General features: G+C 42.1%; 2 protein-coding genes across 2 annotated transcripts in view; one reads left to right on the top strand and one right to left on the bottom strand.

Annotated features, from left to right (window-relative positions):
- Positions 1-1,496: 1,496 nt before the first annotated feature.
- trpv4 (transient receptor potential cation channel, subfamily V, member 4) lies at positions 1,497-14,084 on the top strand. The gene is made up of 17 exons (XM_070833640.1): positions 1,497-1,664; positions 2,759-2,840; positions 3,298-3,746; positions 4,320-4,495; positions 5,619-5,771; positions 7,075-7,215; positions 9,058-9,356; positions 9,452-9,631; positions 9,868-10,026; positions 10,480-10,572; positions 10,705-10,778; positions 11,153-11,318; positions 11,410-11,476; positions 11,678-11,982; positions 13,256-13,383; positions 13,456-13,577; positions 13,702-14,084. The coding sequence occupies exons 2-17, from the start codon at positions 2,832-2,834 to the stop codon at positions 13,800-13,802; spliced, it is 2,622 nt and encodes an 873-aa protein (XP_070689741.1). The 5' UTR covers positions 1,497-1,664; positions 2,759-2,831; the 3' UTR covers positions 13,803-14,084.
- Positions 14,085-21,911: 7,827 nt separating this feature from the next.
- fam222aa (family with sequence similarity 222 member Aa) overlaps positions 21,912-26,614 on the bottom strand; it is a 45,406-nt gene continuing 40,703 nt past the window's right edge. The window contains exon 3 of the mRNA XM_070833838.1: positions 21,912-25,375. Within this exon, the coding sequence (XP_070689939.1) occupies positions 23,886-25,375 (1,490 nt within the window). The 3' untranslated portion in view covers positions 21,912-23,885. The remainder of the gene's footprint in view (positions 25,376-26,614) is intronic.

Raw genomic sequence — 26,614 nt, 5'->3', positions numbered from 1 at the left:
AGGTTATGTTGGTGGCCTTAGGTTAATCAATACTGTTTTGAGTGTGTGTTTTAAAATGACTGGCTGATGTCTCTTGTGGCTGAAACTATATTGCAGTGTGTGTACACAACAAATCCTGATTTTCAGTAACGTAACCCATTATTTGCAATAAAAATATATGCAACAATTAATGTGTTCAACATTGATTTCCTTTTTTCTTTCCCTCTAAAGTTTGTTATATATAAAAGTTGTTATGTATTTGAAGATCAGCATTTTATATATAACTCATGGGGTAATTTCATTCATCATTATAAATTACACTACCTGATAGTATATAAGATAGTTAAAGTTACCATCATTTCTCACTTCAGTGGCTTCACCACTCCTTACTTCCAGAGGCTAATTTAACTGTAATGTTACTCCCCTTAATTGTGTGTTTTTGAATAGCTGAAAAATGTGTCAGTATTTGTGAAATGTTATTCCCAGCAGGCGAGTTTATTCGGCAATGAATGGGATAGAAAACAAGTAAACGAATGAACCTTCACTCTCAGCTTTGAGTCAACATGAAGAGAAGGCTTTAAGGTGATTAGAAAAATAAATATTTGAACAACTGCAGTTCCATGTCAAGAGGGAGAACTGGTCCTCTGAGGAAGATCCTGTGATATGATAGAAAGCTCCAGAACAGCTACTCAACGGACCCTCTGGTGGGATTCTTTCCTCGACTTTGACTGTTACGATGGACGGCCTCCATTTCTATCTAAGGAAAAAAGGGGAAAGGGCAGCAACAGGTCACGCACAAGCAGTGGCGGAATATAATAAAGTACATTTAAGCAAGTACTCTTTTCCTCTCGTGCCACTTTCTTGTTCTACTACACCACATTGTTTCCTTCACTACATTCAAAGTACTGAATCTGACTGCTTTGATTACTAAACAAATTACATTTTTGCACACAAAACATACAAAGAGCTTAGAAAATAGGTGTTTTGTTGTGAATTATGTCAAAACGAGCTCCACTAACTCCACTAACTACAACAGTAAAGCTGCTTTTACACCAATGCATGAGTAACATTAATATAATGACATAAAATATTACAGCATGACATTTATAGGGTCATGTTTCTGCAGTGCAGTATTTTTGCAGTGTGGCAGTACAGGGATACTTAAACTGACTAAAAGTCATCAGCTCTTCTCTATTATGAATGGAGCAACAGTTGAAATGACTAATCCAACACACTCACTAGCAGAAGGGAAACATCCAGCTCAGACCTTTACATCCTGACAAACCCGTCCCTGTATTTCCAGGAAGAGGTGAGAGGCTTGTCATCACTGGACACCTTGTTGAACTGAACAGGCCTCTAATGCAGGGGTTTTAGGAGCCGGCACCTGGCGGCCATCACTGGTACTGCAGCTCGGGGAGCAGCCACTTTGTCCCACCCAAAATCTGTGTGAAAGCACCCGTTGTTCTGGTGGACCTCGCCGACACATGGATCCGAGGGACACCGTGATTTAGAAAGAAAGCATTTTGTGTCACCTGGCAGAAGTGACAGTAAACCTGTGGAGGCAGCGGGGGAGCCCTCAACACTCGAGAGAGAATAAGTTTAGAGGCTTGGAAACTTTGGAGAAAAGCTGCGAAGTAGTTGATTTTTTTAAGGAACACAAGATAAGATCGACAGTTTAGTTCAAGGTAAGTCACACCTCTGATCCTTATTCTCCATTACACTATTAGATCTAACCAATTAGTATGAATGCAAAATATTTGACTGACCGTAGTATTTGTTATTGATTAGTGAAGAATTTGGTCGAGAACACTGCTAACACAGATTTTGTTTTGTTGTGTGCCAGGATCTGTTATTATTTAATTTGTATGTCTCTTTTTAAATATGCCCAGTAAATCCAGTTTATTTTATTTGATTATTTTTTTTCAATCTATAATATAAAATCTGTTTCCCAGTAGCCATTTGGCTCCAGGCTGAGCCCCCAGCCTCTGTGGCTCTGGATAATGTCACATCAGCAGTGACAAACCAGGAAGTCCCTCATCTCTGAGGGTACATCAGGGTCACCCACATTTAGAAACTTTCACTGGTAGAAATCCATTCCCTGACCCAATAAGTGAATAATATGTGAGCTGTGGGTCTATTTGATATCTTATGATCCTGTCCTCTCTGCCTTCACACACCTCCACTAAACAGCTCAATCCTTTGCTCCCAATCTGTTCTAATAGTTTTTCAAAGGCAGCCTCTCTTTGTTCCTCCGTCTTTTTACCATCCCATGCCCACTGAAGTGTAAAGGCATGATAATCCTGAGTGTTAGATAGGTTTTGTGAGTCATGCCTCTCCCTTATCGGGACCCCTGCTCCTCTGTTTGTGTTGCTCCTTTGCAGCACAGTCTGGCTTAGATAGGTTGTCAGTGTCATGAACAAACTCGTAGGATTTGAAAGGAAGCTGCGGGGGGACATGAGGATGTCGCGTTGTACAGCTGGGAAACTTAAAATTATACACCAGTGAGTAAACCTGAAGGGCACTGATTTACTGTTTGTGTGTGTGTGCTGTGTTAAATGCACAGGTGGTGTGATTCTGCCTCCCAGAGAAAACATACCCTTCTGACCAATGAGAGGCCGGGCTCACAGTCATGTTATTGGTGTTGGCATCAGTCCTTTTTTAGCTTTTCCATATATCCCAACCCCAAACGACAGAGCACTTTTTATGTCCCCTGGACCTACAGATATCTTTTTGTCTGCCAGTTATTCACACGATGGTTACTCTCTTTTTGTTTCTACAGGACGCCCACATGTTTCAGCATCATTTCCAGTTTCCCCTGAAGAGGAATTTGGCACATCGTTGTGACAGAAGGGATGAATGAGGTACTGAGGAGTTAAATCTCAAATGTGTACTTGAAAATCTACTTCATGCCTTTGGTGACTGTAGTCTTAATACATTGTCTCATTAGTTGAATTGTTTCATTATTTTCTTCAACTTGCCCTTATCGTAGTGGTTTGCTTACAAAAACCAGGATTTATGTGCAGTAGCTCAGGTGGGCCTTGCTTGGAGCAAAGGCCGCCTCTTCTAACAGCTTCAAAATTAATGCATTTTACCAGTAAAGGCAGATAAGAAGAAGACAGTTGGCATGAACGTAAACAATTTTGGACATAAAAAATAAGTGTCTCATGAGGAAGGAAACACATTTGTCAGAATCATAAATTCTGTTTGTTGACAAGAAAACTCCACTTCACGCTTCTTTTTCCATTTGTACACGAGTTTCCTGACTACCTAAAGGCCATGCAGCTCACTCAGAACATTTTGTCATGGTTTTTATTCCAGGGCCGCTCTGCTCTCTTCAGAAGGTGCCACCTTGCCTTGTCCAAGGCCGACACCCTTGGCTCTGTTCCTGCCAGGGCTGCCCTCTCTATGGACTCGGGCGATGGCGGGGCCGCTCAGCCTGAGAGCGATGCAGCGTTTCCACTGTGTGAGATCTCAGACCTGTTTGAGAGCGAGGATGGCACCCCGTCAACTCACGACACGAGTCAGAATTCGGCCTCTGAGCTGGCTCAGCCTGGCCAGCCTGCTGATGGCAGACAGAACCTGCGGATGAAGTTCCAGGGTGCTTTCAAAAAGGGCATTTCCAACCCTATGGACCTATTGGAATCAACCATATATGAGTCAAATGTGGTTCCCAACCCCAAAAAAGCACCCATGGACTCGCTTTTTGACTATGGTACCTACAGGAACACTAGCAACCAGAAGCGACGCAGGAAGAAGCTCCCAAGAGGGTGAGAAGGGGCCTCGCTGTCTCTAAACTACAGTGGATACGTGTTTCTAATAACTGTGCGCTCATTTAGACTTCTTAGTTTGGTTTACTTTTCTGTCTTTAACAGAAGTGAACCTACAAATAGGCTGGTTTGGAAAAAAATCATAAAACGAAAACCTCTTACAACTGCCACTCTGTAGACAGAGGTGTGCCACATGAGGAAGTATGCACACACACACACACACACACACACACACACACACTCACACACACACACTGTGAGCTAAGCAGTCCCTCATTCAGCCCATTCATTCACTGATCTAACAGAGAGCATGTTGTTGGTGCTCTGTAGCCGTTGAGGTAATATTTAGGCTACTGCCTGTTCCTGGCTGCTCTACCTGTCCCATACACACACAGAGAGGTCTATTTACTGGAGCACCCGAGAATGTAGGCGATCACTTAATTGTGGGTTTGTGCATCAAACACCGATTCAATTCTTGATTTTCTGTCAGAGAAATGTAAAAAGAATCCATGTATTCAACGTGAAAGTCAGTTTGTATTGTCCAGTGAATGTCATGTTTTTGTGTCTCCGTAGTAAAACTGAGACGTCCTGTGATGATGCACAAAGCTCAGACCCACCAAAACTAATGAAAATATTCAACCGCTCTCTCCTCTTCGACTGTGTGTCACGTGGAGATGCTGGGGCCCTTGAGGGCCTGTTGGAGTACCTGCAAAGTCACGAAAAGAGGTTAACTGATGAGGAGTTCAGAGGTGAGACTAAAAGCTGTAGGTTGTCCCTCGCAACAGATATCTCTGTACGGCTTTTTGGCCTAAAACAAGCACTGAAAGGTGTACTACAAGGGAACTAAAAGGGACATTTTTATGTCGCAGATGACAGAGTTTAAGTCTGTCTCTCAAAATTCCCTCTCTCTTCAATCTCCAACCTGCCTTTGCTCTAAAGTGGAAACTTTTGTGATGTATTCCTTGACCTTTTGTAATCCCCTGCCCTTCTCTCTCGCTCTGCTGTTTTTGCCTCAGAGGATGTGAGAGGGAAAAGGTGGAGTAATGTCAGATCCTTTGTCCTGCCAAAGGCCGATCCAAGGAAGGCTTCCTCTGTGTGTCTGAGAAGTTTTTTTTAGGCTTATAACAAGAAGCAGAGAAAAATCACAGCAAACTGTAAACTCCTTCAGAGAGTTAAACAGGGCTTTACAGTCTTTTTTTTTTTTTTTTTTTAAACAGAGGGACTAAAAATACTGAAGGGCTCACTTGACCCCTGTCGTTTACAGTTTGATCTTATAAACCCAGAATACTTAATTATTTGTATGTGACATTTCCCAAAACTCTGGCTATCTCATTGTGGTATGTACTCAAACCCAGTACACTTAGGGGAACACGCCAGGAAGTCATATTTTATATGACCAATCTATCAGCTTCAGCTGCCAGGATCCAAGAGGAGGAGAGGATGTGGACCAGCTCAGTGACATTAGATTTAAAGATATATATATATCCTCATGTTGCTTCAGCTGTAACACCTAACCTCCAGGGAGAGACGTTTTGGCAGTTGAATTCAGCTAAAAGTAATGAATAAATGTTTGAAATAGTTAATTAAAAGTATTGGATTAATGGTTGAAATAATTTCGTATTGGATCAATGGCTTAGATGTCAGCGTCTGCCATTATTAGTATGAATGCAAACTGGATCACACCAGCTTACACAGTGACAGCTCGACGGTATGAAAAAAGTGTTCTAACAATATCCACCTCTATACAGTTGATTGTGGTTAAAAGTTATTAAAATGAACACACTTGGAACATGCTGAGTATTGTTGATGAATAAATAAATGGGTGTACTTAACCTAAAACCATTCTCTGTTTTGATTTCATTTCCTGAGTAGAGCCATCCACGGGTAAGACATGTCTGCCTAAAGCCCTGTTGAACCTTTTCGGTGGGCAGAATGTCACCATCCCGCTGCTGGTAGACATAGCAGAGAAGACCGGAAACCTCAGAGAGTTCATAAATACGCCCTTCAGGGACGTCTACTACAGAGGTATGGAAATTGCCTTATAGTGATAACATGCAGTTACATAAAACCCATTACTTGTTTGAAGAAACAGGCGTCTAATTTTAATTTTCAAGGCTGTGATCTGTGGTGGCCGGGAGGTGCAAAACAATTTTACAATACGAGAAACACTTTTACAAAGCTGGAGACAAATTTACATTTTAGAAAACATTTTTACAAATCAGAAAACAAAATTACATTGCCATAACACATTTACAAGTCCTGAGACAAATTTACATTTCAGAAAACAAATTTACAAGACGTGAAACACTTTTACAAGCGGCCGAAACAAATTTACAAGTAACTTTTTCAACCGGAAAGGGAATGTACCAACTGTCGAGTAGAACCGGAAGTGATAAGGAGTTCATGGTGACCCACGATGGACGGCAGTCAAGTGGTCTTTTGCCCGTTTTGTGGCGAACATATGAGCCGATTAACGCGGTACATTCCCTTTCCGGTTGAAAAAGTTACTTGTAAATTTGTCTCTGCGTTTGTAAAAGTGTTTCACGTCTTGTAAAAATGTTTTCTAAAATGTAAATTTGTCTCCAGCTTTGTAAAAGTGTTTCTCGTATTGTAAAATTGTTTTGCACCTCCCGGCCACCGTAGTGATCCCTTCAACTTCCACTGAGCTGAAGCTGTCAGAGACAGTGTTTTGTTGAGTTACTGCAGCTTGAGGCCCAGTTATGGGGAACAGGACTGTCTTTATAGTATGTATGGCTGCAGCAACCGTTTACTGCTCTGTAAATAAGAGGACCTCATTTGTTTAGCTTTCATCCCTGATATTGTTGTGATGTAAACAGTGAAGTCTTTTCGCCTTTGCCGAAAATAGTTTTTAAGACTCATAACACAAAATGTGGTGCTGCTCTTTATTGTTTTCTCCATGGTTTACCTGATTTGCTAAATAGGCAAGTAGCCTGCTTTAAAAAAAAAAACATTCACAGCTTCTTTTGTTCATGCAGGAAACACTTTTTATGTGACAGCATAAAAATGTTTAAGGGGTTGGTTTCTATGAGTTTTGACCCCATAGAAACTTGTTTATTACCCTGGAGCTCATAATTGGGGATGAGGTTCTCAAAAGAAGAAATCGTGTAGACAAATGGCAGAAAGAGCTTTTTTTGCATACTGAATGGCTGTCAGCATGATTATCTCCTTACACCTCAGTTCAGTAATTACCATTTGGAAAACTATTTCTTCCACTGATATTTGTTCACACAGAGCAAAGCAGATTGGAATACTAAAAACATGAAGTGTTTCTATATGTTTCTGTTTTTTTTTTTTTTTCCGTTGTCAGGCCAGACAGCGCTGCACATTGCTATAGAGCGACGCTGTAAGCAGTATGTGGAGCTGCTGGTGGAGCAGGGAGCTGATGTCCATGCCCAGGCGAGGGGACGCTTCTTCCAGCCCAGGGACGAGGGGGGCTATTTCTACTTTGGTAATGACCTTTGACACCATATAAATCTAGTCTGGCAACTAAAGAGCTCATTGTGCTTTTGCATTTCTGTCTTTAGCAAACCCTATTCTCTATCCTTGGATGATGAAACACTTGCAGGCAGACGGTTGCACAAAGAGTTTCTGGAAAACTGTTAGCGCATTTTCTGCCTCATATGGTGGTAATGATGTGTTGCGTCTGTGGTTTCTATGACTTCACTGCTCACTCTTTCAGTTTCCAGACTGGCTCTGAGTTTCTGCTTCACTTTATTCTGCCTTTTACAACGCAGAGATGACATCAAAGTTTTGTCATGTGTTCTAGAGCAGCTGCCAAGATAAAATAGTTAATAAAGACACTTTTTTAACGTGGCAGGTTTTGGCTGAGTAAACAAAGTCAGGATGCTACTGTGGTCCACCTTACACCAAAATGGTATTTGAAGTATCGTACGAGAAAACATCATTAGTGGTGCTTCGAAAACACATGAAAAGACAAGCATTATGTCATACATTCAAAAGGCGTGTCCAGTGAAAGGTGTCAGTGTTCAGCAGTTAAGAAAAGTCAACATCCTGTGCTGTATGGAGGGTTTTAAGGACCAAAACAAAATATATAAATACTTGATTAATTAAATAAATGTATCAATAAATAACTAATTAAATATTTACATACATGAATACATGTATAATTTGCAAATAAATGAATAATTCATTTTCTTAATGTATTTATTTATACATTTATTTATACATTCATACATATGTATATTTATTTATTTATTTCAGGGTTTTTGGAGAGCCACATTAAAATCAATGCCATCTAGCATAATTATCACAAGTAAATCACAAACATAAATACATCATATATTTTGTATACATTATACAACATACATTGATAAATACATTTATGTGCACATTTAATCATACAATTATACATGTATTCATTTATTTATACATTTAATTGTGTATTTATTTATACATTTTTTAAATTATTTATGTATTTATTTCTATTTAGTTTTGGCCCTTCAAATCCTCCATACCTTTGGCCTTCACTGACCTCTAAGAGTAGATGGTTAAATCAGAGCCTGTGAACTTAACTCAACACTGCCCTCTGCTGGGGTGTGTTGAGGCCCAACATCCTACATCACAGTATGTGGTACCCAGAAAATGATATGTTTTTATATATAACAGTCCTTTTAACCTTCTTGTGATAATTATGCTGGATACAATTGATAAGAAAGAAAGGTAGAGAAAGGTAGACCTGGCTCCTCATGGACTTTATTTTTCACCCAACCAAATTTAAAGAATTGATTATTTGATTATATTCCTGCATTATATTCCTTACCCATCACAGAGGAGATGATTTCTATTTGCACTTAGCATGGTTGTCATTCCCAAATCTCAGCGTGTCCAGGCACAGTGTGAGTAATTTGCTGCGGAGCTTTGCAAAGAGGTGAACAGGAACCTGGCAGGGCTGATGGCTAATGGGATTTAGACTCACGCTAACACTCTGCATGCACCCGTGCAAATCCATGAAGAGGAGCGTTTCCATGTGAGGTGACAAAGTAATCTGTCACCCATGGCAACGGCTCATTTTCAGCAGCTGCTTTTGGCACTGTGGCCCCATTGCGCCCCTCCCTCAAACAACTGCTAATTGTGCTGTTTTCATAGTGGGGATTTAAGTCAAATCTTTGATCCATGTTTAGTCTGCCTTGCTAAAACATACAGACGCCAGCTACAGTTCTTAATTAACCCTCCTGTTGATTTGCTTGTTTCTAATCTCAAATACAGTTCATTTAATCTCCTGTGAATTCAGTATGAAGTCAGTGCACTCTCTCTCCCTCTGTTTGCCCAGGTGAGCTTCCTCTCTCTTTGGCTGCATGCACTAACCAGCCTGACATAGTGCACTATCTGACTGAGAATCCACACAAGAAGGCCGACCTGCGGCGCCAAGATTCACGTGGAAACACGGTGCTGCACGCCCTTGTGCACATCGCGGACAACACCAAGGACAACACACGTTTCCTCACAAAGATGTACGACCTTCTGCTAATCAAGAGTGCCAAGCTCTACCCAGACTACACCCTGGAGACGGTGCTCAACAACGACGGCATGTCACCCCTCATGATGGCCGCCAAGCTGGGCAAGATAGGGGTATGGATAACGAAGCGCTCATCATCGCATTCCTCTCACTGTATTAAGACCAAGTCAAAGGTCAGTAAGTCATTAGCTTGTCCATCTTTCCACAGGTTTTTCAGCACATTATCCGACGTGAGATCAAGTATGAGGAGGTTCGTCATTTGTCCCGTAAGTTTAAGGACTGGGCTTATGGGCCAGTGTACTCCTCCCTCTACGATCTGTCGTCACTGGACACATGTGGAGAGGAGCCGTCTGTGCTGGAAATCCTCGTCTACAACAGTCGCAACGAGGTGAATAAGTAAAGTTAAATGTCACTCTAACTGTGCAAAACACAGCTGAAATTGAATATTATTTTTGTGCAGATCAAAGTATCAAGAGCAACAAAACACAAGGCAGAACACGCATGGGTGCATTAAAAACCTGACTGCAATATAAGATTCTCTTAATGTGAAAAGATTATGATATTTTTATTTCATTTCATTTTTATTACATCGTATCCTCGTCATGTTTCTGCTCCTGTGTTCAGAACCGACATGAGATGCTGGCAGTGGAGCCCATCAATGAGCTGCTGAGGGCCAAATGGCAGAAGTTCGCTGCTGTCACCTTTTACATCAGCGTGGTTTCCTACCTCATCACCATGATCATCTTCACCCTAGTGGCCTATTACCACCCAACACAGGGAACGGTGGGTGTGAAACTACTGAAAAAGTACAGCGTGACCAGATTGCATCGGAAATGATCAGCGCTTCATGATGTGAAATTGTTGAAGCTGCCCATGCGGCGCTGAATTTTCAGGACATTACATGTTGTTTTTACCATGGCGGGCATTTAACTCTTTGCCCATTTAGTATATATGATCAGCATTTTTTTATATAGGTCACGTGTACTGTACATTAGTGTACGCACGCACTGTACACATTCTATTGTGTTTGTCCTCTCATCTAACTCAAGACCGGCAATAGGTGTAGTTCCCAAAATGTTGAACTAACCCTTTGTTTAACCTATTGTTTGGTTTTGTCGACTGATATTTCTCCATGTGATGTGGGCTGTTTTATGTTTGATTGCTCTAGGTATTCAGATGTAACTGAATCTGGATTAATTGAATGTCACTGCTAAATCTCGTCTTCCTTCCTTCCAGCCTCCGTACCCCTACACAACATCCTCTGACTACCTGCGTATGGCGGGGGAGATCCTCACCTTGGCATCAGGGATCTTCTTCTTCCTCACCAATGTGAGTAACTTCGCCTCTCTTTGGTTTTGATCATTGGCTGCTCTCTGCGGTCTCCCAGTCTCTTGCAACAAACTAAAACATGTAGCAACAGTGTTGCTGTCATTACGGAAATGTTCCCCCTGTTCTTTGCAGATTAAGGACCTCTTCTTGAAGAATTGCCCCGGGGTGAAGTCTTTATTTATTGACGGATCCTTTCAACTGCTGTAGTAAGTCTCCCTTCTCCGTCCTTGTTACCCCTCTTCCTCACCTCTGCCGCTGCTCTTGATGATTTTTACCTGAGGCAAATTTTGCATCCTCTTAATTGAGTCATCTAATTAATTCCTCTGCTGCCTCCCTGGCATGTTTTTATAGTTTACATCTTTAATTAAACCCATGATACAAATAAAGAGCAGAGGATGTCGAGCACCTCTTTGAACTGTGTTGATTTAAATCATTTAGTAACATGGCTGTGATGTCTACATTCTGTTAAAAATGCCAAACACCAGTAATCACATGCTCCCGCCTTCATGTATCACTTCAGTATCACAGACTTTTGCACTGGAACCAGTTCCTTGACAAACTTTTTGTTTATCATTTCTAGCCTCATCTACTCTGTACTGATTGTAGTCACCGCTGCTCTTTACCTGTCTGGCATCGAGGCCTACGTGTCCGTGATGGTGTTTGCACTTGTCCTGGGCTGGATGAACACTCTCTACTTCACCAGAGGCCTGAAGCTCACTGGCACCTACAGCATCATGATACAGAAGGTTAGATAATGGAGAAAATGAGCAGAAAATGAATTAACCTTAAACATCACCATCTATGTGTCTTAACACTCCTTTTATTTTTGGATCTCAGATTCTTTACAAAGACCTTTTCAGATTTCTGCTGGTGTACGTGCTCTTCATGATTGGATATGCATCAGGTGGGATATGCATCAGCATAACTTAAAAAGATAGTTCAGCTTTTTGGGAAATATGCTTATTCACTTTTTGGCCAAGCTCTCACATCTGTCCATTAAAGTAAATATAAAACTACAGCCAGGGGATGCGTAGCTTATCTTGGCATAGCTTAGCTTACTTTAACTTAGACACTTAAGCCAACTTCCTCTGTTTCCACCCCACAGCCCTGGTGTCCCTGCTGACAGTGTGTCCTCCGCCGGGCACAGAGTGTGACGGGGGCTGTCCCACCTACCCCAAGTGCAGGGACCCAGACACCTTCAGCACTTTCCTACTAGACCTCTTTAAGCTGACTATTGGGATGGGAGAACTGGACATGATCCACAGTGCACAGTACCCTGCGGTCTTCCTCATCCTGTTGGTTACCTACATCATCCTCACCTTTGTGCTGCTGTTGAACATGTTGATCGCTCTGATGGGGGAGACGGTGGGAGAGGTGTCGAAGGAGAGCAAGAAGATCTGGAAGCTTCAGGTGAGCTGGAAGTGCCTTTGTGTTGACAGTGTCAATCAAACATCGTCTAAGGCTTTAAAGGGTCGATTGTCACAAATTATGAAAACACATTGTGTCTGATTACCTCTTGTGATACTCATGCAGATAATTTTGGTTTAAGTTTGCCAGGTTTAGAGGTCCATCCCATTTTGCTAGTTTAGAAAACTTACATTTGCCCCCTGCCATGCTCACAGCTCTGTGAGGCTGTACTGCATCAGCGTGCTAACTTGCTGATGTTAGCAGGTCTAATATTTACAATGTTAACCATCTCAGTTAAATGTGTTAGCATGCTAACATTTGCATGTACATGCACAGACATTTGGGGGGGCTGTTGCTCTGTGACCTGGGGGGGCACGAATCAAGTCCTCCTCAATGAGATTTTAAGCATCAGATGCATCGTTTTCTGCATTCGGCATTTCTATCTGCATCCTCTGCCCTTGCACTGCTCAGATGTGGTAGTCCCCTGCTGAATATTGCTTCAAAAATGGAAACTGATTGTACTGTACTATGTTTGCCTCGTACACTATTAATTCCCACTGACAGGAGTGATCCATTTGTGGTCCCTCTGCCACTTTGATCTGTTTCGGGGCAGCCTCTTTCTTTTTACGAGCCGACTTCAGCTGGAGGTAGGCCTACTCGCCGACAATTTAAAGAAAAAACTATGCATCTGAGTATCTGCGACCAGGGCAACGATGGCGATGAATGGCAGACAGCTTGCTAGTCACTCTGATTTAATACGTCTCAGCTGTGTGTCATGAAACTCTTTTGGTTTTGTTATTTCTTATGTCATTCCAAGCATGTGAAAAATGAGTGTATGCGTTACAGTAGGCAGTGCACAAAAAAAAATGCGGGACAAATCACATTCAGTATAAAACATTTAAAAATCAAACTATTGTTATTATTTTTATTTGTCTTTTTTTCCTTTTTCCTCCAGAGGGGCAGCTCAGTATGTGGTCATAAACCAAAGTAATGGACAAATTAAAAATGTGACTTCTTGATGGTGCTATATAAAAAGCAAGGGGATCACATCAGTCATCAGGATTCTTCCTCCAAGCACCATGGATGTACCAAATTTCAAAGCAGTGCATTTAGATGTTGCTGAAAGGCTTTTTTTTAAATTTTGGGTGAAGGATGAAATCTCAAAAACAGATGTCTCGCAACCTGTAAAAATAAAACTACCTACATGGCTGAGTGAGGAAATGCATTTTAGTTATTTGAGTGACTTAAAACGTGTTTACACCATGTACACTTTCAGTGGGCAACGACCATCCTGGACATCGAGCGCTCTTTCCCAGTCTGCCTGCGTAGGTCTTTTCGAGTCGGGGAGATGGTGACTGTGGGAAAGAGCTGGGATGGCACACCCGATCGACGCTGGTGCTTCAGGTATTTTGCATGACACGTAATCGCAGTTACTTGTAGAAAAATGCCCATGCCAATGGTGTCTTGTTGTATCAGGGTGGATGAGGTGAACTGGTGCCACTGGAATCAGAACCTGGCGATAATCAACGAGGATCCAGGCAAGAACGAGATCTGCCAAGCCAACGGGCTGCAGCAGAGCGTCAGAGGCTTGAGACGAGGTGAGGCTCACTGTGCTCTCATGAATAAATGCATAGACAAATAAATACTAATTCATATGGATCACACTCTTACTTATTCATACAGATAAAAGAAAATCCTTCTTTTTTTTTTATCCCCCTCCAGACCGCTGGTCCACAGTGGTTCCTCGGGTGGTGGAGTTAAGTAAGGGTCCACGGCCTCGTGATCTGGTGTTAGAGATGGAGCCACTGACGCCTAGGCACTGACGCCTAGGCACTGACGCCTAGGCACTGACGCCTAGGCACTGACGCCTAGGCACTGACGCCTGCAGATGACTAGTGCTGCAGCAGCAGGAGGACAGCAGAGAGCAATCAGCATCAGTGAGATCACTCTTCAGGGTACCATTTGACCAATAAGTGAACTAATTTGCACAGATCTCATGTGTCTTTTATCCACAGAAAATATAGTAAATAGTACAGTACTGAGCACATAGAGACACTGGATATACAATGTCTGAACAGTTTAAATCACCAAATAAAGTAAAAAAAAAAAAAAACACTAACCCTGAGATAAAAGTAATGTCAAAATTAGCTATAATTTTTTAATTGTGTCACAGAAAAATAGAAAACGTATTATAAATGCACAGTAATCAGCAGCTGATCACTCAGGGATTTACTTTTATAGAGTCAAAATATTTCAGCTTTTCCAGACTCATTACAGTGTTACAGAAAACAGAGTCATGGGTTCTTTAATAGCTAGCAGAGGCATAATTACTGTATTAATACATTAGTAGTGTAAACAAAAGCTTTGATTGAAATGCCATCTACAGATATAATCACAATGGGAGATATTCCTTCAAGAAAATATTGTAATACATTTTTCAAGACGTCTAGAATAGTCAGCTTTTATTTGCTTGCTTTATATTGAAGAGGTCCCTATATGATGTATCATAAAGATTATATTGTATATGCTGATTTGAATGTTTTTTGCTCAGGCCATGGGGCTTCAGTGTATAGAAACAGGATATATCTATTTTATAAAGTGTATTTTCTCTACATTTTCTATACCATAATCACATAGTTTCAAAAACTATGAAAGTGTTAGTGTTGGACTGCCAGCACAGGCAGCTCTGCTTTCATTTAAATTGAAACAATGCACTATGACAATTTCTGATGTGTGCATTATTGTAAGAACACAAAGACATTGTTATGAACAAGATGGGCCTGATGAGCAGGTTATAGTTGTCAAGCAAATATGCAAATGCAAGACAATAGCTTTCCGTGTTATGGTTTGTCTTTGAATTTCCAGAGTTATTGTTCCTTTGCAGCTGGGGAATTTGCATAATCAACTCTCAGGCCTTGCCATTATGTGCTGCAGTGTTCTCATTGCAATTGGCTCCTTGCCCTATATAGAATGTTGTTCATGCGCGACTATTGTATGTATGCATATATTTGTATTATTGTACTACATGAGAGCGTTTGATTAAGAGCAGATAGACCATACAATTCATCTTCACTGATTCATTACCGTTGAAGGTCGCAGGTCATTGTTCACTGTTTACATTGCGTTCATAAAGAGACATGTCTTTCCATTTTTATATTGTTTGTACATTGCTGCACAGAACAATAAACACTGAATTTGTTTTTATAAACCTTACAGCAGTCTGTACAGTAGTTCTGCATATCTATGATGTCCATTTTTTCAGATGTTTTCCTATCAGTTCTTAAGTTATTAATGGAATTATTTTATCCTTAGACAATTGCTCATGAGCATTGTCAACCAGAAATGTAACTTTTGTTAATATGATTTTATTATTTGATGATTGAATAGACACAGTGTCCCATATGAATTTGGGAGGAAAGGTCAAATTTGGGGAGGTGCTGAAAATATTAGCCATTAAAATGAAATAAAGAAAGAATAGTTTCATGTGGAAAATGTACTATACTACCACTAATATCACAATATTGTTCTGTAAAGAATTACATTTTTGGTGACTATCAACACAATCCTTCCCAGCAGGTTTTAACATTACAGGTGAAAAACATGTTGTTTTTGATTTTCAGAGTATTTCCTACAAAATGTAAATTCTTTACACTCCACATTAAACCTAATTCTCAAAAACTCATTACAAGGATTTTGAGTTTTGTTGGATCTTTGTCTGCAGTTCCTTCTCTTGCCTGCTGATGGCTGCAGAGCTCTGGATTCCTCTGCTGTGCTGCATGTGGAGATCCCAGCTGAGGCAGACAAGTGTTGGCCATGTCTTCACAGGCAGTTACTGTAGGGCACAAATATAATTTTAAATTATGGGCGTAAATATTGCATGTCATTGCTATAATAAGATATAGTTTGTGGAATGAAGTCCACTTTTGAAATATTTTATCCTGTGGATCTCAGGTCTCGTTGACCTCGCTGTAACTGTGGTCAGTAATTATGGGCTTTTGCCTTCCTAATGAAACCACAAGCTGGCAACAATTTATGAACTGATTCATTTCCCTTCACCTTTCAACATTACATCTCACCTTCCCTTTTCCTCTTTAAAATGTTATAGTCATGATTCTCACTTATGATAACTATGCCCTCACCCTTAACCTCCCATCCTCCTCCTGCCCCCCTCCCTCCTCCTCCTCCTCCTCCTCCTCCTTCTCCTCCTCCTCCTCCTCCTCTCTGAGGCCGGCAGTGCTGAAGGACACAGGGAATCTCTCACCACCTCAGAGAAGAGGCTAATCCTCTTTGCCCCAACTTTAACTGGGCCACTAATCCTCCAGGTTTATCTAAGCAGTGAGCACCTAGCGCTGCTGACAACTTGGCCTGCCCTCCTCCCTGCAGCCTGTTAAGTAGGGCAGGACTTGGTCCTGCAAGTGTCACTGTCAGCAACTCTGGAACCGCACACTTGCAGAGGAAGTGTGAGCTGTTAACAAAATGGCTCGCTTGCTTGCAGCATGTGTGTGCTCGCTGTCACAAATGTGTTTCAACAAACCAAGCGACAGCCAAGCAGGATCATGTTGTAACGGCCCTCATTTAGTAACTACACATAAGGGAAAGTTGACAGTCTCAGCCGAAGGTCTTAAGTAAACTAACTAGCTTAGATATTGGCAGCACAAATTGTTCAGCTATTGTCCAGCCAGTTAAGCTTTAAGGTGTTTAGGCTGATGAGTCTCAAGCGGACACTGGGCTGGACTTGGGCCAGCTCAATTCTTTATTCACTAAACAACACTCGAGACAATCTGATGACTTCAAGTACAACGTTCACTGTCTGCCTGATGTGCAGAAACCTGATACAGAGGGGGAAGCCTCCCTACGTACTGGTCACACACGCACTTATCATTTTACCAACTATTATTGCAAAAATGGTGGCTGGATCATCACTGAATCTTTGTCTAGGCTAATAGATACAGTCAGGTTAAGACCTAAAAGACTTAAACTCCAGGAGCAGCCTTCTCACAGTTTTATGTCAGTGCTAATTTTCTTCCTTGAAATAATTCCTTGAAATTCATTCCATAATCCCCAGTGAAATATTTCACCAAGGTGTGGTATTTCTAAATGGAATGAGCAACCACTGGAATCACTGGGAGATGAGGAGCCGGAGACATATTAGTTGGTTGGCGTGTGTGATGACCTTTCAGTTCATCTAAGATGAAACGAGGCTGCTGAACCCGAAATGATTCTGAGTGTCTAAACTGACAGCCGAGGGCACGGCCACGGCACAGCGCCAGCCTGCTGCCCAGCCTCTATAGGCATCTCTCATGATTTATTGTGAAATTGCCATGGACTCAATGTGGCGTGCAGGTGAATGAGTTTTGCTAATAAGAGAAGCATTTCTGCTCCACAGAGCTCTTTTTCTGTCTGAGCGAGCGTGTATGAAATCAGTGTGCAGTCTCCCAGTACCACACGCTCTGGTGGAGGCAGCTGGCTCATCAGTCTAAGGCTTATCTGATGTTTTAGGTGGGTGGAGAGGTTGGGAGTGAGGAGAGGCAGGAGGAAAAAGCGTCAATATTGAGTTCTTGAAGGTAGCTGTGTTGTTAAACATTTAAATTGGGTGTATGATTTGTTCCTTATCTTCAGAAAGTGGACTAAGAGTAGGACCATGTGTTATTGGAAAAATCCCTCATGACATGAAAATCATTTCTTTTAGTGGCTTGGCATTAGAATCAACAATTAAATTAAGATATAACGCAGACCTAAAGCACTAATGTTTGTCATTTTTCTGTGTTTTTGGAGGAGGCGTAGGGAGCAAAGGGCCGGCACTAAGAGACAAAGATCAGAGGCTGCGTTTTGATGGTTATTTGAGACAGCATATTATATGGCTTCAACGTCCTGACTTTAGAGGAGGACACCTTGTCTTGGCCACTTTGGTAAATTGCAGGTAAATAGACTTAGCTTGCTTCTGCTTGTGAACAGTTTCTATAAGTCTTCATCCAAAAAAAAACAAAAACAAAAAAAAACACAGTATAAAAGGGTCCTGTCCCCTTTTTTCTTTCTTTCTTGGTTTTTTGATTACCTAAGATGAGGTTGTTTTGCAGTGGTAGCACGGAGGACACATCTTTCATAAACTATGAGGCCTACAGTCAGTGGTGCCACAATATACTGCTGCAAAGGTGAAAAAGGTCAAGTGAACAACAGGATTGTGGAGGCTGGCATATGGCGGTGATGTGCAAAGTGAATCCTAAGACTAATATGCTTACCTTCATTACAGTAAGGTCTCGTCCAGAGTCTTAAAAAAATAGTTTAAGAAGATGTTTACAGCAGGAGAGAGAGAGAAGAAAGACAGAAAGAGATATTTACTATGAATAAGTATAGCAACAAGACAGGCATAGAAGTCATCTGCTTTATTTACTTATGTCAAACAATAATACATAAGAGAGGAGAGATCAAATGAAAACCAACCATCTACATTAAAATAAAGAAACTTCAGTCCTGAGATTGACAAAAAGCAGGGAACAGACAAAATATCTACCGTGGTCGTTGGAATGGAGGGGGGACAGTGGCAGTTTCAGCAAATTGAAGATGATGGTTGTGGGGAGATTAGGGGGAGATTGCGGAACTGGAGAGGGGGTAGAAGGTAAGCAATCACTGGGATGCTTGGCTGTAGGCACATTCAAAAGTTGAAAACCCCACGACTAAAGGATTTTACAGCTTTTTTTATATTCAGACTTCTTATTTCGAAATCTAAGACTCATATATTATCATTTTCAAAAAAAGCAAGGTATTCTTTACATTTTTTCATCCTGAGGAGACAAAATCATTTTTTAAACATAAATACAACACTGCAGGGAGAACAATAAGAGAGATGCTTTATAGATTTCCCATTTCCATATATATGATTTTCTCAAGGTTGCGGCACCCTCAGACTTTGGCAGCGTTGGTGCATTTGAGATCATTTGGGAAAAACAGCCCTGTTTGTCCACAGGAACATTCTGAGAGCCACACAAACATTAAAAGGAAACAGGAAGGAAAAAGAAAGCAAAATCCCCAGACTTTTGTGTTTAGATTGGATACAGAAATATACCCACCACATAAACTTGATGAATATTTGGAGGCCATAAGCTTTTTCAGCTGAACATACATAGTTGTGACGCTGAAGAAATAAAAAGCTGTAAGCTCCTGGAGTTACAACCTGCTGCATTGCCTTTTAGAAAAGGGCTCTGGGGCTGTGCCTTTGGAAGAAGATCCTCACATATTTTGTGATCTGTGCTGATTTTTACCTTGTGTTGCATTTAATGAAGTCTTAAAACAACATTTAAATTGTACGGTGCTCACATGTGACCCGTTGTGTTTTATTTGGGAGCACTAAAGAGATGGCGATTTGCTCCAACTCTGTGGCAAAAGACAGCATTTTATTAAATGAAATTGTGCAATACAGTTATGAGGCTGATGGGTTAACTATAAAAGCCTTCTCTGGACCATCACTATTATTGATTTAAGTATTTTCTTGCTAGGAAGGAGCCAAATGGCGAGGACAGGCCTCATGACTTTATCTTCTGCAGACGTTAAAGAGGGATGCTGGGAAGGACTCTAAGATGAGAGCCCCAGGGGCCCAAGGGCAGCCAGGGGACAGGACTGAGGTTGACCAAGGCGGTGCGGAGGGGACATCACTCCCCCCACCCACAGCCCTCTGTCATCTGTAGGTTAGAGAAGCAGCGCCAAGACTCTACAGAGAGAGCAGCTGCCTTTATTTTCTCTATCCCTCCCGTCCCCTCTGTTGTGAGAGTGAAAGAGCTGACCCTGCTTTGATCGGGTCCCTCTGCTCTCCTTCCTTCTCAGCAGTATTTAAGGTGCATAATATGCGACTAGACCTTTGCACTGGGTAAAGGTCTTCATGGACTTATTGGGATTTACTAAGGGATTTTTACAACCTGCATAAGTCAATTCCCCTCCACTTTGCCCTCCAGCCATTCTCGTGAGCGTCTCATTGCCCTTGAAAATGTGTTAACAGTCGATAGTCAGTTGCCACAGAGATAAGTTATAGATTTAAATGTCTTCATTCAGAGGGCGGTTGGATGGTGTAATTCATCATTTCCTGGGGAAAAAAACTTCACATATTTTTCCAAGCATTAAAAACAAATGAAGATTTCACCTACTAGAACTTAGAAATTGAGGCACAATAAGTTTTTCGGGTGAGGAATGTGATTTCCTCAGAGCTTGAATCTGAATATGAGGCCACAGAGCCAAAGAGGGGAGGCTCAAACCAGCACCAGGAACATGGCAATTATCCTGATTACTGATGCTTCGAGGCTTCTCTGACCCCAAAATCCCTCCCTGTATCTCTCTCTCTCGCTCTCTCTCTCTCTCTGTCTTTTGCTAAGATCTGTCACATTGCACAGGGCCCCTCAGCCAGGCAGGGAGCAACCATGTATAATCCAACAGAAAACAAATCCCCTCGATCAAACACAGCCCAGCTTTTAAAGCAGGCCTCTGAGCACAGGCGCCATGGTGCGGTGCCGAGGCCCTCTGAGACGTTGTGGAGGCTGTGATTTAGCAACCAACCCCCCCACCAACCCCCCTTCTACAAACCCCGCTGTCCTCCCCTTCAACGCCAGCCAGCCAGTCCTAACCTTCAGTTTGTTTAAGCACTGCTGAACCCTGTTGGCCCCGGACAGGGGGAGGGTGGGCTTAGATAATGACATGCCATATGCCACTCTGCCTCTGCAGCTGAGTGAGCCGTGCATGGATCAGCTCAGGCACAAATCTATTTGAAATTTAATTCTATTATCCTAATATGGGCTAAGCGTCCATTGTCCAAATCGGGAATTGTGGAAAGATGCATCCCATCAATAGGAGCTCATTAATGTGTGTAAGGGACCAGGGGGGCAGACAGTTTGGAGCCTGTACAGTAGAAAATGTAGCCATAAAGCTTATAAAAGCAGCTAAATACCACCTTAAATTTAATCCAACATGGGAATCAAGTCAAACATTTCTGCAAAAAAACTGAGATTGTTTCTTATCATCCTTTCCCTGTTCCAGTTGAACTTGGCTCAAAATGGCCAGATTCCTCTCACTACCTAATAGGAAATCCCTTGCTATTTGAAAAGGGTTTGATTTCAACCCTTTTGAGCGAATGAATACTCTCCACTGGCGGTGTCCAGCAGCCAGGCGTCACCCAATATTCCCATTAGCAAAGAGGCCTGGTGCCTTAGACCTCCACTGGTGGGAAAGGCCAGACACCAGAAACTCCACTGCCTCAAGTGTCTTCTCTTCACTTCAACATCATGTGACAGGGTTTAATGCTTGGATGCAGAAGCCAAACGGAGGGGATTTAGGGACGGGATGTATCTGTAAATCTGTCAAAATATTTCTACAAGACAGAAAATATGCTGGGATCACACTGTGGCTAGGGTATTAAGCTGTTGAAACAACATGAAAAATTTTCGCTGGAATGTTAAGGAGGCTTACTGTGCAAATTTAAGCCAAGGGGCTTGGTATTCTTTCGACTGAAATCTTTGTCAGCCTTCAAAGACAGTGGCATGTCTACAAACGCCATCAGCTCAAAATTTAAGGCTCATAGTTAAGATTAAGCAAGGGTTATCTGAAGAGAAAGACAGATCTATTTATGGAGTGCCAGTGACCAAAGGAACATTATTTCCTGCTTTTCAACAATGCTGCCTGCCCTTTATCTTTGGATGGCCAAAGTGTAAACATTAAAAGATGATCAATTAAACATACTTGATTTTCTCAGTGGCAGAGGTTTTATAGCTCCAGTACAGTAAAGCATCTACATCACACATCACGCTCCACTCTGCATCTCACAGAGCTGCTGAAACAAGGGCCCAATTTCCGACTGACTTCTAGAGGACATATGTTAAAAAATAATGACAGACTTCAAAGCCAAGATGTGGCTTCTGAATATATTCTTAAAGAAATTTATTTTACACCTCAAAACAAAAAAGGATAGGGATTAGGGATGTGGTACATTGGGAATGTATTGACAACTGTAGTTTACATTTTTTTGGTGTAAGCTCAGAGAAAAAATGTTAATACAGTCATAATAATTGCACTTCATAAATCTAGACTGATGCCAGTATTTCCCCACAACAAAGCTCCGGCTCTCTTTCTCCAGTTACTAAATTCAATTTACCACTGAAATTTGACGGACAAAAGAAATGTTAATTTAAGACCAGAGGACTGCTGCACTGATCCAGTTTTTCTCTTTCACTTGAGTCCCACAAGGCAATAAAACATTGCAGTAATTTAAGTGCAGTACATTCAAGGGAATCTCACAGTCATAATAAATATTTCACTGCTCTGAATCATCAAGTTAAGCCTGGCCTGGGCCAAATGCATCCCAACCAGGGGCTGAAATGGACAAGGAAAAGCAGTGAGCTTTGTCGCATTTCATCTGCACCAGAGGACAGGGCATGATTGTTTTCATTTTGTTTTAGTTTGAAGGATTAGGGGTGAACAGTACCCCCAAAATAGGACTTCCCATTTATTCCCACCTCTCGCTGTCATTATGATAACATTTGACAGAAGTAGGGGATGTAGCACTGTAACTACAGGAGTCATGTGAGAACTTGATCTCTAGCTCCAGAGAATATCTAAAGCCTCCAAAACAGGAGCACAAAATATCTCCTGTATATTACTCTGATATAATGTTCATGGGACTGGTGAATCAGCTTTTCAGTCTTGGTGGTAAAAATATTGTAATGACACAGTAAAAAAAAAAAAAAAAAAAAAGTCTGAGGATTTTGAAGAACACAAACTAAAATGCACACGTGCGCATGCACTCAGCCACATACACGCATAAACATACACGTAAGGTTATGTAGATAACCTCCCAATCACATTCTTCATTGTAACATTTCTTTTTCTTGTATTTTTTTGCAACATTTTCTTTTTAAATAAGTATTTCAAGATTTATTGTAGATTCCAGTGTTGGTTAGGAAAAAGAGCTCTCCGACCAGGTTCTTACAGAACCAAAGCAGCGACTATGCCTCACACCAGGACATAAGAAACTGCACATCAGCTTGAGGAGGAATTATTAAACCATAAAAACAAAAGTGGGAAAAAAATAAAATAAAAAGAGCATTTGAGACACTTTTCCCCATAGCAGCCGATGCATATAATATACCTACAAATATATAAAACAACAAAAAATAGGTTCAAGTTTTTCAAGTTTCTTAAATATATCATATCCAAACTACCCAATTCCAAACTTCAAAGTTAACAAGATTCAAGCAGTGCAATTTATGTATCAATTATAACAGCAATAATAACTAATATTGTACTATCCTTTTAAATTCAACCTTATGATCCTTGTACATACCCATCTGAGTACTGCCTATAATTTTAGTTTCCTCTTGTATCAGTACCTCTGCATATCTGTATGCGTTTGTCTATGCGTGTGTTTATGTGTGTTACAGAGTTTTGGATTTTGAGAGCAGCCCTAAACTCTGGCCCTTTTGAGACCATTTCAGTGACAACCTACACAGTAGCTTCATCCATAGTATTTGGAGGGGGAATACAAGTGGCGTATGCACTTCATGTCAACCTATTGATTCTCATCACAAAATTTCAGGCAATTAAAACAACAAAAAAACTGAAGAAAAAAATAAATCAATCCAAAATTCCTATTGGCAAACCACACAATGGAACATCTGGAGAATCTTGAAATCCCTTTTCTCTCCCACTGGCATTCACTACCACCTTTTCATATTTGGGATTCCCACAGCCTGCCTTGAAACCACCAAATCTAGGGTCACACAGCACAACAACTGCTCTTCTCTAAGCTCCCACGCTAGTTAAAGCAGTGCCACACTTGACAATCTGTACCCAGGAAAACATCTCTGTTCTTTAACTTTGATTTTCTTCACAAATTCCCAACTCTTGATTCTCTTCCTCCTCTTCTTCCCCCTCTATCTGTAAACAGGGAGGCGGATGTGTGCATGCTGGTGGTCTAACAGACGTGGCACAGATACAGTCTCGTAGCCTTTGCCAAGCATCTGCTCCTTGATGCAGGGTGGGTGGATGTCGTTGATCAGGTACTCCAGAGACTGTAAGCTGCTGCTCAGCACCGACGTGTTGCACATGCTCTTACTGGGCAGGCTGCAGCACAAACCTCCCCCGCTGTCTATAGCGGGGTGATGATGGTGGTGGTAGTGGTGGTGATGGTGGGGATAGCCCATCTCTCTGTGCCCTGTGGCTGGCCCTCCTGTGGAGCTACCCAAAAGCTCCTGGGGGTTGTAGCAGTCACTGTCGGGAGTCACTAGCACACTGTTCCACGGTGGGGCAAAGTATTGACCCACTGAGAAATTTCCATGCATACCCATACAGTTCAAAGGGGAAGAGCTGACTTTGTCCATTCCGCCTCCTCCACTGGCACTCGCTGTCAGGTGGTAAGGCCTGGAAGAAGAGGAGGACATTTGGGCTGCCATAATCCCTCCCCCTGGAACACAAGTTTCAGGGGATTTGCTGATGGCGCCCCCACCTCCACTACCTCCGCTGTACATGCGGAGCACAGCCTGCTGCTGCTGCTGTTGGTGTTGTTGGTGTTGTTGTTGTTGTTGCTGCTGCTGCTGCTGCTGTTGCTTCTGCCACAGGATATAGTCCATACCATCTGCGTACACACCAGTCTTCATCCCATCTACATTTTGAGCTGGCAGCCCAGGCCCTGTGTACACCAAATTAGCCTGGGGACCCATTCCTACCACATAGCCTCCACCTGAGGAGCTAGAAGAGAGCCCCATGACAGTTGTGCCCTGCTTGGAGGGGCTGGAATTTGATGGTGCAGTGGCAGCCCCTTGGCACACCTGCTGCAGAGCCTGGGCCTGGCAATGCTGGTTGATCTGGTAGATGATGCTCTGGATGGAGGGGAGGTTGGACTGTGCGGGCAGGGCCAGGCCTCGGCCCCCTGTTACAGGAATCACTGAGCCAGCTACAGTGACATTTGGGGGAACCGACAGTCCGGGTCCTTCTGGAGGCTTTGAGGGCCCAGTATGGTATACCATTTGGCCATGGCCACTGGCTAAAGTGCTACTACTTGGGGGTGGGTATGGAGCAACAGCTATGTGGGCTGGCGAGAGCTTAGTCCGTCTGCCTTCAGAATTCTTGAGAACACCTTTTGAAGGGCCAAAGTTGGATATCGATGATGATGATGAAGAGGAGGCCTTGACGATGGCGAGCAGGCCTTGGTAGCCCCCTGTGTGAACATGCGGGTAGGGACTGTAGCGTTGCCCTGTGGTGTCATATCCATTCACAGTCCGGTTAAGGTGCTTGTGCTGAGGAACCCTGATGTTGGTGGGGAAGATCTTGATGGACAGAGGGCTGTTGGCCGTCTTCTGAGCATAAGCATCAAGCTCTGCTGCTGTGGGGTAGCGTGGGGAATGTATGGGCACCACCAGCTCACCTACAAGACAGAAAAAAAAAAGTATGACTGAAATGAGCAATTGCAATAAAAGAAAACACAGATGGCTGCATGTGCAGAGGAACAGAATAGCAGACGAGGGGTTTAATAACAAGGAATACTGAAGGAGCCGACAGCTATGGCAGCCACAAAGTCAGATCAATCAATCAATTGCAGTAACCACCACTCTGCTACAAGAGTAAAACCTGGCAGCAGCGACTACATTTAAAACGGACTAAAAAATGTCAGTGTCCTACAAGAGCAGGTGAATAAAACCAGATGTAAAGAGCAGACACACAGCAGAAAAAGACTCAAACAGAAAACAGAGTTTTCAAATTGTAAATCAGGACTGGCATTCATTTATGTTCCATCACTCCCCTCCTCCATTTCAGTTTTCTTCCCATCTCATTTTCACACCCTCCTGTGGAAGTTCATCCCTAGACAAATGGATCTTTTTAAAAACTCATTCTGTCAAAGCCTGGTACCTTAGGCGCTGTTAAATCAGTCCATTGTGAAATTAATTCGGACTCTCTTTAGCATTGAATTGGGTTAGCCTTGGATACTAGGCAAGGAGGGACGGAGGGGAGGGGATAAAAGCTTGTTTAATTGCAGTGGCACATTTGAGATTTATAAGTGGTATCACTTACTGGGTCTTACCCTTGGCCACAGAATTTCCACATTTATTCAGTCCAAGAGTACGCGAAGAGGCCCTCTCAAAAAAAAAAAACCCAATTAAACATCTCAGGGGAATTAGTAGCCTGGTTAAGGTGAACTATATCCGACCAGAGCCGAGTCAAGAATGCTAGAGCATTGCTATTTGCAATTTGGTCAAGGATAAAACTGAAAAATTGGTTTGCAGTTGAGCGCATGCTGAAAATTACTTAAAAAGACAGAAACACACCAATATTGAGATCAAATAAATCAATTATGATTTGACCTTGTCTGACTATGAAATACCTCAATGATTGGTAAAGAGCAGCAAAAAGATGGCTTTTATGTTTGTGTACTTTTATGTGTTGTTCATGTACTGTAGATTGTTATTATGCGCCTTTACATTTACAAAATAAGATGACAGAACAGACAAAAGGCAGGTACAAAGATGAATATACATCTCAATGTAAATGCTCTGTGCCACCATATGAAACCACTACAATGCCCAAAATTCAATTCGGCAGTAAACGTGGCGAGTGAGTCTAGCAATGGTCCTCGCTCAATGAGCCACGGCTTGGCCATTGTGAATTG

The sequence above is a fragment of the Pempheris klunzingeri genome, chromosome 7 (assembly GCF_042242105.1).
Source record: "Pempheris klunzingeri isolate RE-2024b chromosome 7, fPemKlu1.hap1, whole genome shotgun sequence".
Classification (NCBI taxonomy): Eukaryota; Metazoa; Chordata; class Actinopteri; order Acropomatiformes; family Pempheridae; genus Pempheris; species Pempheris klunzingeri.
Note: the sequence above shows the minus strand (reverse complement) of the source record. Positions and strands in the feature narration are given on the sequence as shown.